The sequence below is a fragment of the Panthera uncia genome, chromosome F1 (assembly GCF_023721935.1).
Source record: "Panthera uncia isolate 11264 chromosome F1, Puncia_PCG_1.0, whole genome shotgun sequence".
NCBI lineage: Eukaryota > Metazoa > Chordata > Mammalia > Carnivora > Felidae > Panthera > Panthera uncia.
In genome coordinates this window covers 62,968,889-62,982,145 of record NC_064813.1, presented here as the reverse complement: position 1 = coordinate 62,982,145, position 13,257 = coordinate 62,968,889, and the positions used below count along the sequence as shown (strand labels likewise).

General features: G+C 49.9%; 1 protein-coding gene across 2 annotated transcripts; it reads right to left on the bottom strand.

Annotated features, from left to right (window-relative positions):
- Nucleotides 1-1,929: 1,929 nt before the first annotated feature.
- PEX19 (peroxisomal biogenesis factor 19) lies at nucleotides 1,930-12,882 on the bottom strand. Of its 2 annotated transcripts, XR_007458886.1 has the most exons (9): nucleotides 12,775-12,882; nucleotides 11,252-11,361; nucleotides 10,706-10,871; nucleotides 10,188-10,273; nucleotides 9,350-9,511; nucleotides 8,334-8,510; nucleotides 8,062-8,106; nucleotides 7,642-7,896; nucleotides 1,930-6,765 (listed from the first exon to the last, which is right to left on the bottom strand). XR_007458886.1 is itself a non-coding variant. In XM_049634692.1 (8 exons), the coding sequence occupies exons 1-8, from the start codon at nucleotides 12,842-12,844 to the stop codon at nucleotides 7,813-7,815; spliced, it is 900 nt and encodes a 299-aa protein (XP_049490649.1). In that variant the 5' UTR covers nucleotides 12,845-12,882; the 3' UTR covers nucleotides 6,790-7,812. The 2 variants fall into 2 exon arrangements, 1 of the variants encoding a protein (XP_049490649.1); XM_049634692.1 differs by lacking the exon at nucleotides 1,930-6,765 and having other exon boundaries at nucleotides 6,790-7,896.
- Nucleotides 12,883-13,257: the final 375 nt, after the last annotated feature.

Here is a 13,257-nt window from a genome sequence, read left to right as displayed (position 1 = left end):
ATATATATATATATATATATATATATATATATATATATCTTGAGACAGCAAGGGAGTGAGCGAGTGACTAGGGTTGGGCAGAGAAAGAGGGGAAACTGAGGCTCTGAAGCAGGCTCTGAGCTGACAGCACCGACCCCGATGCGGGGCACGAACCGACGAACCATGAAATCATGACCTGAGCTGAAGTCAGATGCTTAACTGACTGAGCCACCGAGGCATCCCTCCCCAAGTATTCTTTTTGATGTTATTGTGAATGGGACTATTTTCTTAACTTCATTTTTGGATTGTTCATTGCAAATGTATAGAACTACAATGTATTTTGTAAACTGACCCTATATTCTGAGAATTTCCTATATACAAGATCATGCCGTCTGCAAATACGGTTTTATTTCTTCCTTTCCAATGTCCGTGCCTTTTATCTCTTTTTCTTGCCTAACTTTCCTGGCCAGAACCTTATATAAGTAGTGAAAGCTGATATCCTTGTGTTATTCCTGATCGTAGGGGGAAAAGCAACCAGTCTTTCACCATTAAGTATAACGTAAGCTGTAGGGATTTCATAGATGCATTGTATCAGGTTAAGGATATTCCTTTCTCTTCCAGACAATGGTACTTTAATGTTTCCAAATTGAACTCACCTTTGCTCTACCTCGGTCAAACTCAAACTGCTCCTGTTCTCCTCTCTTGGTTGGCTCCACTGTTCTCCTGCCTTAGGCTACATTCCCTAGAAGCTGAGCTCAAAAAAGGGATTCCATGCAAATGGTACGTTGAGGGAGTGCTCTCAAGTAAAACCTGTAAATGGAGTGAGGCAAGCAAGGTAAGACAGGGGGAAAAGTTAGGTAAAGATAGGGCTCCTACATTTATCCTCCACTGGGAACTCCTGGCATATACATGGCACATTTGTCCCACCTCGAGGAAAGGGGGGAATTATCTATTATCATTTACTGATAACACAACTAATGATTACATGTCATTGCTGATAATGCAATCTCCAGCAGAATCCCAGCTGACTTCTTCACCAAAACCGGCATCATACCATTGGCCGTGATGCTGTCCCCAGGAGGGAATAACCTTCCAGAAGTTTCCAGAAGGGGTTCCTGTCGGTACAGAGGGCAGTTCTCAAGAGGATGCAGCTGTGAGCTATCAGCAGCCAAAACTTACACTTCCTGGTAAAGAGGATCTGGACAGGGTACCAACAATGTTTATATAGTCCGCTTCTAGCATTGCTCAGATCCATATGCTTTGTACATAAGTCCATTCTATCCAGGCATTCTGGCTAACTTCTGGGGACACTTACAAGGGGAGTCCCTAAGCTGTAAATGCTATGATCTCCTTTCTCTAGCACCCAGTCGAGTCATCTCCCCCTTGACTAGCACTTGTTAGTCAAGATGGCTTACCCAGTGGAGTAAGCCAGACCCTCATTCCTGAGGGTTTCGAGCCCTAAGAGATCATGCCCTTAATCAGGCTGTAATTCTTTACTTACTCATTTATGGTTAAAACTGAGTATAGGAGGCCCAAGAGATATCCCAAGGATCACGTGCGCATCAAATGCTTCCCACTGTGTCCATGTTAGCAGCAGTTCTATCTTCTCGTAAGAGTCAATTGTCCCAAACAGTATGGTAACTTCTTTGCTTGATGGTCTGCAGGCATTAGGAGCTCAAAGCGACCAGATGACGGTCATCTCTTTAAGTTTATTGACATTCTTATGTTGTGCCTGATAGAAGCATCCTCCCGGCACCCCTTACCCCCTGATCCTCAAGTAGATCACTGGGAGTGATGTTGAATAGGGTCACTTCTGTTTCCACCCCTTGGTTCCAGAGCCCTTGGATTCTACCTAGGGGCTGAGGATAAAGCACCCCATTATGGTCATGTGGGTTTACACTGTATTGTAAAGGACAGCACCCCATTCTTGCTGGCACCACCAATGCACCTTCCAAAGGCCATCCCAATGCTCTACCAGGTCAAAAGCTTCTGGATGGAAAGGTATTTGGTAACAGTAGTGGACCCCATTGTCATGCGCCCACTGCTGCACCTGCTTTGTCATTAAACGGGTCCCTTGTTCCAAAGCATTATTATGTAGGATCCTATACCAGTAGATCAAACGCGTCTGAGTCCTTGGATGGTCCTACTAGCTAAGGCACTCCAGGCAGGATAAGCAAAGCAAGATATGGGATCAGAGTAAGTTGCTGACTTTTCCAGAATGGAATCATTGCCACCAAGTGGCTGGTTGTTCTCCCTGAGCAGTGGTACTGAACTGGGGGATCAGCATTGCTCTTTGTGGCTGACCGGTTAGACATTTAGAATAGCTAGGTCAGCCTCTGGCAAGAGAGGCGTCCAATGCTAAGAGGCCGATAAACAGCCTCCATCTCTGCCATCAGGGTGATTCTACTCATGAGCACACTGGAAGAACTGGGCCAGGTGAGGTTCCTGGTCAAATCGTCCTGTCCGTTTGGTTATTAGCTAATGCTTTTCTGGTGAACGCTATAGTAAGTCCCACTCTCACAGACCCACCCAAATGCTCTTCACCAGATCTTCTCTCGCATTTTCCTATCTTGCACCTTCTGGGCCCCTGACCAACCAGCCCACTGACCTTGAGTTCACATATACCCTTGCCTCAGGCCACTTCTCACTCTCCAAAGCGGATAATCACCTACACTGCCTAAAGACCTACTGATTGAGAATTTGCCCTCATCACTGACTTTTAGGACCACTCCAGATGGGGCCACTGAGAAGCGATAGTCCATATTTGGCTTGCCCTAAAACATATCAAACCAACTCCTCCACGAACCAGACCTGGATTTTTTTCTCGTCTGGCCAATCAAATGGTTGCAGGATTTCTCCTGTTGCCACAGGCATGGGCTAGGACAAAGCTATCACTGTAACAGATGTACATAATCTGGAGAACTGAGGACCCTTGTTCAGGTTAACTTATTCGTGCCCAGCAAGGCTGTTTGGGCTTCTTCCCAAAGGTACTGTTCCCATTGTAAGACGAATTGCTATTGTATCCGCCCAATCTTATGACTTGGCAGGTCTCACAATAACCAGCTGGTTATATGGGCAACTGCTCACATAGTCACTTGATATTTTGTGGTCAAGCACTGAGTCTCTATCAGGGTCTAATCGTATGCCAGGAGATGCTTTTCAAATGATGAAACTTTCTTTACTGCAGATGGCATAACCTTACCCCAGAACCCGAGAGATCTATGCTGGAACTCTCCTGTTGAGGATAGCCCGAGAATCCACACACCATCTCTTCCTACCACAGATACCTCTAGTACCACAGAATTTTCCAGGTCATACGGCCCCTGCCGCGGGGCTGCTTGTATATCATAGCCTGGATCTGCTGCAGAGGCCTTTCTTGCATTCCTAAGCACAGAGTACGGTGCCACCAAAACAGAAGAGGCCTACTTAAGGCACCGCGCTTCTTTCTTGGGGTAAAATACACAAGATGCAATAACTTACCCTTTACTTTAGAGAGAATGTCCCAGAATGCTCCAGCTCCCTGGACTCCTAAAAACTTAACCAACGTGGCAGGACCGTGCATCTTTGCAGGATTTATTTTCCACTCTCCGGAGTGCATGTGTCTCACCAAGGAACCCAGAATACTTGACACTGCTTGTTCATCAAGTCTGATTAGCATGTCCTTAATCCCTGCGTAGCGTAAGCTACACAAAGCATACAAACGTGGTACCCCGCAGAATGGGCTACACGGTGACGATGGGGGGGAAATAACATAGCTCCAGATCAAGACTGTGAATGTATACTGGTGCCCACCACTTGTGAATGCAAAGTGTTTCTGATACTCCTTGGGAGAACGTATTCACTAGATGAGGGGTTGGCAAGCTTTCTGTCGAGGGTCAGACAGTACACATTAAAAACCACGTACCTATACCCGAAGCTGTGTTACTTCCTCTCGTAGAGGAAACACACCCAACACAGTACTGCTTGGACTACCACCCACCGAAGTTTGCAGTAGCCCCATGCAATCCGCCTCAGGCCAATCCAGTTTTTGCAAGAGCCAGACGGGTGGAATTAAAAGAAATGATGGAGACCCACACTCCAGCATCCCCCTACCCTTTTAAGCGTTGAACTAATTACTGCCATTTCCCCCAGAACGCAGTATTTTTTATTTTCTATCTTGGTAGAGGTGGGGGTGCAGTTTCAGGAGCTTCTACTTGGGCTTCCTGCCGATTGTCAAGAATGTCCTTTCTGATTATACATTTGGAAACTGAAAAAAAAAAAAAAAAGACCATAAAGTGGGTTTCTGGACCCACCGTGAGGCAGATTCAGGCAAGCACTCCGTTCTGACCCCATATTCCCCTACTGCGATGAGGACGGGGCGTAGGAAGGGCAGTGCTGTGGTGGCGCTTCGGGTCCCTGGGTATCAAAGTCAACTCAGGCCCAGTATCCCTATTTTCCAACTTAAAAAATCTGGGCAATCTTCCCCCAATACATGGTTGACTAAGTAAATGGATCTTTCAATTGGTAGTCTGAATCTAAGAACTGTCTCAGGCCTAAAAAATGGGCAAGGAATTTTGACTTTTCAAGTTACTGATCTCATTCTTCTGCTCAATCATTCTTGATCTCTTAATTAAATACAAACCAATGCCTTGCTTGGCTGTCCATTTATCTGGTCCCTGGGACCACCCACGTTCCATTAGCCATCTCCACTTTGAACATGCTGCCCTATGGAAACCCACCCACCCTGACTCTGAGAGTTAAGTGTTGCCACTTGACTTCCGCCATGCGAGGATCCTATCATCCCCACTGCTACAAGGGAAACCAGTTCTTAAACATCCCCTGCCATCAGCCTCCACCCACAGAGACAGCCACTTCTAAATTTCCCAAAGATGCCAGTGACCCATTCATTAGTGCCTTTCCTTCATAAAGCAAACAAAAATGTCCCCAGACCTTCCTAAGGAACATGGTCAGCTAGTGGGTTTTCCGGTGTAATAGACATTCATTCTCACATGCCCACTTCCTCTAAGCCTTTTGATCGTTTCTCGTAAGGTCTATCATCTCAACCTCGTTTACTGTGGACCATCGTTTTTTCCAAGCTCCCCAGCCATCGTGACAGTGTATGATAAGCACCTCCTGGGGCCCTCGCCAGGATGGTCTCCAGAGTCACGGGAAAATACCCTCATTACCGCAAATTCTGTATGAATTCGATTCTTAACTCATGAAACCAAACAACTACAAATTTATTTTCTAACATACAGAATTTTGGAACAAAGGGGTACCTCCTTTAAAGTCTGAGAGCAGCATAAAAACTCCACATACAGCGTAAACCTAAACTTCTTAATGGTTATTTTTAAGCAGAAGAAAAGGCTCCAAAAATAATATAGAGGTCCTTACAGCGACACACCCTGGCCAAAGAAAGAGTGGACTGGAGGCAACCCTCACGTGAGAGAGAACAAGTACAGAAACATACCAGTATGGCCGACGGAGCTGTGGAGACCGGGGAGGGCCCCAGAGCAGTGCCACCCAAGGTGCTTCAGAGACTTGTACTGGTCTGTGAACAGTTTTCTACCTGTCTGCGACATGATGAGTTAGAAGTTCAGAGTGTCTAGAAATGTCTTAGCGTTCTGACATTGCTGTGATGTCCAGGGGCATGATCAGTGGACTCAGCCTGCTGAAAGGGGCCTGGTCAGCTTGGGTGTGGCCAAGCCTGCGTGGTGGGTGGCGTGCTGTGTGAACTGCACACTTGTCACGGGCAACGGGAACGCATCTGAGCGTACGAAGGACTGGGTGAAATAAACAAAACAAAAACCCTGGCTCTTTAGCAGACAGTTTGAGAAGGACCGCTCTGTCTTCCACGAGCCCAGAACCACTCCAACAGCGCTTCCGGGACAGAGAGGAGCTGGAGGTCAGTTTGTTCATGTTCAATCAAAATGAAAACAAATGGCTTGGGAACAAAACTAAATTGGACTAGAGCATCCGTCTGGATTCCTGGAGTAAGCCCTGACTAGGACAGCAGGACTGAAAATCGGTAAAAGAGAACTGCCAGTACAGCAGGTACATGGTTCAGGGACAGGGTCTTTTTGTCCTTCCCTCCTCCTCTCTATCCTCGTCCGGTGTTTGGACGGAGCTGGTAGAGACTTTTGGCCATTCAGGCCCTGTGACCACCATCACGAGTCTGCCTCCGCTTTTCCCACCTCCTACACAACAGAGGAGTCAGATTCAGACTGGGGCTTTCATATTCTGATGCGGTCCAGTACCTAGACCTTCCCAAACAGCTTGAGGCTCAATCCCCCATCCACACAGAATGTGTGGAATCGTCTTAAGGGTAAGAAAGCTTAACCCCTGCAAAGTGGCATGTTCGGAGCGCCAAGTGACTCAGAGGCTGAGTGTCACCTGCCCTGTGCATTATCTTCTGAGTGCTGAGACAGGAGAGCCAGCTGGTCTGACCAGAGTATCCACTAACACGTGGCAGCCAAGGTCCATAGATGCAGTGGTTCCCAAAGAGAAGGGCAAGATCAACTCAAAATAACAATGATAATAGAAATAATTTTTAAAACGTTAATAATATATTGCTAACGATAATAAAAATGTGAAACCTTAGGATACAACACCAACTGAAGGGCTTCCCAGATTGGAACACCCAGAGGCAACGAGGCAAGATGGCCATCCAGCGTCCTTGGCCAACCGAGGGGCAGCCTCAGCTGGGGAAGGGGGCGGTGGTAGAACCAGCACTGCAATGGTATGAACTGGTCTGCAAACATTCCTCACGCTGCAGCTTACAGAAGCCGAGGAAGATCACAGAAAGACCTGAACGAAAAACAGGCCACACTCCTCAATCAGAATATTTATTAGTCAAGAGAAAGGACCCGAGCTGCACCCCACTCCCATTCCCAAGTCACCTGCTTAATCAAGGGACAGGATTCAGAGAAATCAGAGGTCTCAAATAAGCCAGAACACATCTGGGGAAGAACGGTCTTTCATTTCCTAGACCTGACACTGTAATTATGTATGTTTTCCAGGGAGGAGGCCAATCAGAGTAGTGGATGGCCCTTCCTTGTCACAGCTTGGGTGCAGAGAAGGGCTGGGATAAACAGGTATTTAAAAAGAGAGAAGAGGAGGAGAGGCAGGGGCACAGGAAGGTCAAGGGCTGGGTTCACCCAGATCACACAGCGTCATACAAAGACCCAAGCTGGTGACTTGAGTTCTCAAACTACACCAGGGACCTGGAGGCTCAGCACCTGGCGAGAGGAGAATCCCAGGGCTTCTCTTTCAACCCTACTGTGATCAGAGGCAAAAGCCCCTACTTCCTTTCCCTCCACGGAATTCCCAACGGTCTGTCTGAAGGCAAGAGGACACGGTGACAGACCGAGAGCCCCAGCCCAGGCTGAATTTCTCCCCATTCATTTCCAAAGGCTCTTCCCAAAAGAACTAGAGAGATACGGAGCCCCAGGACTCTGTCTCTGCTCCCCAGTCCGAGAGAGGGAGTAGAGACAAGGCACAAAGACCCTGGATGTAAAAGTGAACATCGGTGTGGCCATATATAACATTAGTTGGGAGGGGGAAGAAGGGCATGCCCCCAAAGGGATGCTTTCCTTCACCTGGTAGGTAGCTGGGCCTTTGCTAGCAGCAGCAACCACAACGGATAGGGTTCACAGAAACGGCCCGCACAATAGGCCTTATTACCAGAAAGACAGAGTAAGAGCCTCAGCTGGTATGGCACGATCTCAGCTGGGATGACAGAGGGCAGTGGGCAGACTGCTCTTGCAGACGACACTCCTGCCTCGGCTCCCAGTGGTTCTGCTGACTCCAGATGTTCCCCATGGCTGGGAATCAGGGCCGAACGCGTGTTGTGTTTCACATGATCAGACACTGTTCGCCATTGGCACCTGGTGGGCCTGACAGATTGAGGGCATCCAGGTCAAAGTTGAGGCCAGGAGGCTGGAGAAGAGACGGAGGGACTGAGATTACTGCTCTTACCTCAAGCGACAGCTTTTGAAGGTGCGTCCCCAGTGGCCACAGCGATCACCTCAAGTGGAATCATTCGAGACTACAGAATTCCAGAAACTTGGGCTCAGGTTCAAATCTAAGAGAAGATATACTCACCATCTCCCCAGCCAGCTCTTTTGGAGGATGGCCCAAATCCTGTAGCTGGAAAGTAAGAGGAACTTGAGAAGGAGAGAATCCCACGAAACGGCAGTCCGAAAGAAGTATCTGAGCCACTGTCTCTCTCCTTTCTCCTGGGGACCAGGCTACGTGGCCTCTCTCGTGCTCCCTCCTCCACCTGGGTTTGGCAGTGTGGCCTCCTTCCCAGATACCCGCTCCACCGAACACACACCCAGCAGCACCGGGGGGCAGGTGGCAAGAGGAGGCCTCACCTGCTGCATGAGATCCAGCACCATCTCAAAACGAGCCTTCTGAGTGGCCTCGCTGTCTGTGGGGGTCTCGGCCTCAAACTGCTCACATATCTTGCCCATGACACTATGTTGTTCCTGATATTTTTCAAACTGCTCTGGAGGAAGAGACCCCCGGTGACTCTGCAACCATTCTGGATACTAAGGAAAGGGAGAACGGGTGCAGAAGAATTAATGGACAGTGGATAGGAAGGGCAATAAAATCTGAAAAGCAATAAGATGCGAAGGGGGAGGGGACACAGGGGAAGTCAAAACTAAAGACGTCAGTAGCACTGACTCCAACCACGTCACCTGGCTGTGCCAGCATTTACAGTTACCAGAGGACGGCACACTTCTTCTGTGAAGAGCCAGACAGTAAATATTTTAGCCTTTATGGGCCATATGTGATCTCTCTGTCACATGTTCTTTCCTTTGTCTGTTCTGATTTTACAACCTTTATAAACGTCAAGAGCCACTCTTCGCTTGACAGTTGGATTCGGTGCACCCGGACCCCAGTCTGCTGCCTCCTGGTCTCCACTGTCCACTTCACTCTTGACCGCATGTTGCACCGTGTCGTCGAAAAGCTTCTGTTCCTGTGTTTTGTTTCTTTAGTGAAACTGTAAGCTCTTTGACAGCAAGGACCATCTTTTACACTATCTTAAATTGTTTCTAGCATAAAGCCAGTAAATCATCGTCAGAGAAACGACTGGTAAGAGATACAAGAAAGGGTTGATCAGACAACAGCCTCGAACCAGTTTACAGAAAACCAGAGCTGAAGAGCCTCCCCTTCTACCTTAAGCATCTTCAGTGGGGTACGTTTATTCCCAAAGACACAGCTCCTCCCCACTCTCCTGTTCCAAATAGACAAAGGAGAAAAGAGCAGAGAGATTGTGCACTCGAGTTACTCCAGCTCTGTAGGCTCGAGGCAGACAAGGAAGCCCACAGGCGTCGTCGACACAGTGGAAAATGAGGAGGAAAGGCAGAAACAGAAGTTCACAAACCTTTTCTGTAATCTCCTTCAGTGATGGGTACAACACGTCCTTGGACAGTAGGTTCTGCATGATACTCTGCATGATGGGGAGGATGTTCCCTTCCCCATCCCCTTCTTCCATGCCCAGCCCTTCCATGGCCTTGGTCAGTTCCTCCTCTGACATGCCTGAGTTCTAGAAAGGACAGGAGAGAGGTGAGCAAATACAGATGGTCCGACTTAAGACCACTTTTCAGTTTTAGAAGGTGTGAAGAGGATGTACATTCAGTAGAAACTTTACTTCCAATTTTCAATTTGGATCCCTGACCGGGGCTAGCGACATGCAGATGATACTCCCTCGAGATGCCACGGTGGCCGTGGCTCCCAGGCAGTCACGTGATCACCAGGATCAACAACTGATAACACTGACAACCATTCTGTCCCCACGTAACCGTTGTGTTTTCTACTTTCAGGACAGCATTCACTAAATTACACGGGATACTCAACACTTTACTAGGAAATAGGCTTGGTGTTGGGTGATTTTGCAGACCCACAGGCTAACGTAAGTATTCTAAACACACTCAGGGTAGGTGCGGCTAAGCTGTGATGTTTGGCAGGGTAGGTGTATTAAATGCATTTTCAACTTGTGGTATTTCCAACTTACGGTGGATCGGCCAGGATGTGACCCCATCGTAAGCTGAAGACAGTGCCTTCTTGGGATGCTTAGCACCCTTTCAAGTGGGAAAGAACTATTTAAACTTGCCAGCAGCAAAACAGTGTGGCAGGGACAGACTTCAGATGCTACCCAAGAGAGTCTGTCTTTTTGCTGATGTGTCTGACGGGCTCTCGTGGCCCCTACCCCTTCCCCTCACCTGAAGATCAGTGGCATTTTTGGCGAGTCCACTGAGTGTCTCCTTCAGGCAAGATGTAAATTCTTGCTGGGAGGTTGCATCACTGCCTAGGAAAGATCGAGAAAGGCCAAGTCTTTTGGATTTTTACTGTCTGCTTCCCCAGACTGCGCTGGTTATCAGCTTGGATACGCAGCATTTACTGGTGAGTCACTAGCACTCCAAACCTCTGAATCCTCCGTGGTCACCTTCATAGTCACTTTCACAGATCTACTCGAACCGGGTGTCACTTTGTTCTCCACGAAGACACCCACAACACTATGACCTTTAAAATGGTCAGTTTTCAGTAATCTTTTCTGTGACTTTTCAGCCTCGCCCCCTTGCATAACGCAGCGTCCCCGTCCCTCCTCCCATCTCCTGGTCCCACCCGATGGCCGTGATATGATGAGTGCTGTCAGCTTGACTAAGAGTGCTCTCTGTGCGCAACAGACACTGTGGAGGTCTGTTCAGGGGTCTCCAGCCCCCCAGGGCCGCCTCCTCACCCACTCTCCCGGCAGCCTCTGAGAGCTTTTGGAACTGCTCCACCAGATGGGGCTCTTCCTCAGCCAACTCCTTCATGGCCTTCTCGAATTCTGCAGTGGCTTGGGAAGCCAGCTCGCTGTCGAACAGTTCTTGGAAAAACTTCTCCTGGGAGGCGAAGAGGGCATCCTGCAGCGAAGAGGGGGGGCCAAAATGCATCTCTTACTTGGCCCCCACCAACAGAAGCCACAGGCAGGGGCTCAGGGAAATGCAGTGCTGCCCTCCTGCCCACCTCCACTGGACATTCTAACTACCTCTTTTCAGGAGGACAGTAAGAAAGGCACCGGGCCACTGAGGGAAGGGTATAGGGTGGCATTCCCAAACCAACCTTTTAAATCTGCCGTCTCTTCGAACCACTTCCTCAAGATCCCACCACTCCATCCTCAGGGTCAGGCCAGGCCCCCTCCCCCCAATCCACTCCAGCCCACAGGGGCCTGCCCCACCTCTGCTTGCAGGTGCTTGCCCACACCGCCCCCCCCCACCCTCCCTTAAGAGGGTGGAATTTATACTTTGGCAGTGTCTCCTGGCGATCTCTTCTGGGGCCCCGAAGCATCAGGGGCCGTGGTGGTAGGAGGGGGTGCTGGGGAGGGTTTGGCCTTATCGAAATCATCAAGAGCACCTTCAGAGACAAGAGACATAGTGTGTGTGTTGGGGACGGATGAGGATTCAAGGCTTGGTGGGGGGGGGTGCGGGGTAAGTTCTGGGCACAGCATTACGAGAACAGTCTTTCAAAGTGCCATCTCCCTTTTAAGTGTCCCTCTCCTGGCCCACCCCTCAATAAGCTGCCCACTTCCCTCTTCATTACCCAATTTATTGTGATCAAAGAGGAAGAAATCCCTAAAGGTGGAAGAGGCGTCTCTCTCATAGCAGGAAAGAGAGACTTAAAAGCTCTGCAAAGACATCTCCATCTACGCAGTGACTTCCTTGCCACATTCTACCGATTCCCCAGAAATCCCACACCAATATCCGACGAGAGCAGAGAACACAGGTGTTCTTAAACTCCTGAACTCACTCTGGAGCCCTCGAGGGCGTAATTTTTGGCAAGAAAGCAAAAGCCACAAGACGTTCCACCCCGCTTCCCGTGGGTCCTCGTACTCGCACAGACTGAGGGATAGCACGCGACAGTCCCTGGGGGACATTACACTCTCTTCTCCTAACGCCGGGCTCAGCCCTCCCTGGGCAAAGTTCCTAGAGCTTCCTCTGGCCTCATCTCCGCAGATAACTATGTGCCAATCCACAGAGTCACTTGGCACTCCTCACCGTTTCTGTTCATCCTTCTGCCTGCCCACGTCTCTGTGACTGGGCAAGAGACAAAACATATTCACCTCTGCTCTAAAAACCTGAGTCCTCCCCACCAATCCGCTTGCTGGGCTTAGCGGGAGGACACTGGCCCCACTGTGGGCAAGAAACCAGCAGAAGAGCGGAGGGCGGGGAAGAAAAGAACATCCAGCCTCTTTCAGGAGGGTGAGCTGTCTCCCCCTAAAGCCCTCTCCCCCTCAGTTTTTCAGAGTAATGGAGGGGAGTCGGCTTGAGCTGTCTGACACGGTGAAAGTACTGGAATGGGGCCCGGGGAGGGAAAGGTGAAAGGCTTGGCGAGAGGAAAAAAGCGGGGAGAGGGCAGCGCCAAGGGCTGGTCGACCCTTAAGGCGAGCAGTCGGTTCGCAGCCCACCAAAGACCGAAAACAGCCGCTGGCGGGAAGGAAGTTAGGTTAACAAGAACTTGCTCACCGAAACCTAGGGGAGTTCGGTGCCGGATCGTGAAACACCGTCCGGCGGGCTACTGCTTCCCCTCCGGCAGGGAGATCAACGGTCTGAGACGCTCTGGGGCCCAGCGTGGGCTCCCGAGCTCCCGCCGCGGAGGAAGGAGAGGGTGACCCAGAGATTTTCTTCGGAGTCACAGGCAGACCCTCTGCCCCCGGCCAACCTCTGGAAAGCCTCTCCCGCTCCGCCCCCGATATCTCGGGCGCAGTTTGCCCCGGAATGAGCCCTTACAACCGCCCACCGTCGGGCCTTCCCCTTTACGAGTTCTTACTTTCCAGAAGCTCTTCCAATTCCCGGTCCGCGTCGGCCCCAGCACCACAAGCCTCCTCAGCGGCGGCCATCTTGCTACCTCCGGCTTGCCGTAGGAGGCGGGGCTTCGCGGCGTCCGTGCCTCGGCCCCGCCCCGCGCCCCTCCCCTTGTCCTCGTGCAACCAGTAGTAGTGCAGGCCGGGCCGGAGCCGCCATTTTTAAAGGGACAGGAAGCTCTGTGGGTTGGGTTTTGTTTTTTTTTTTTCTTTCTCGCCAGGAACCGTTGAACTAACGGAGTGAAACTCACTGTGAAATTCTACCAGGTTACTGATTAGCCCGGCTTCCTTTATTTCAACTTCTCGCGTTATCCAGAGAAGAGGCTCTTTCATCATATGCTTCTCAACACTTAGCACTCTCTGACATTCTATTGATTTTACTTCCTTGTTTACACTGGCCCCCCAGGCACTGCGTGGAATTTGAACACCCAGCGGGCGAGGACTGCCAT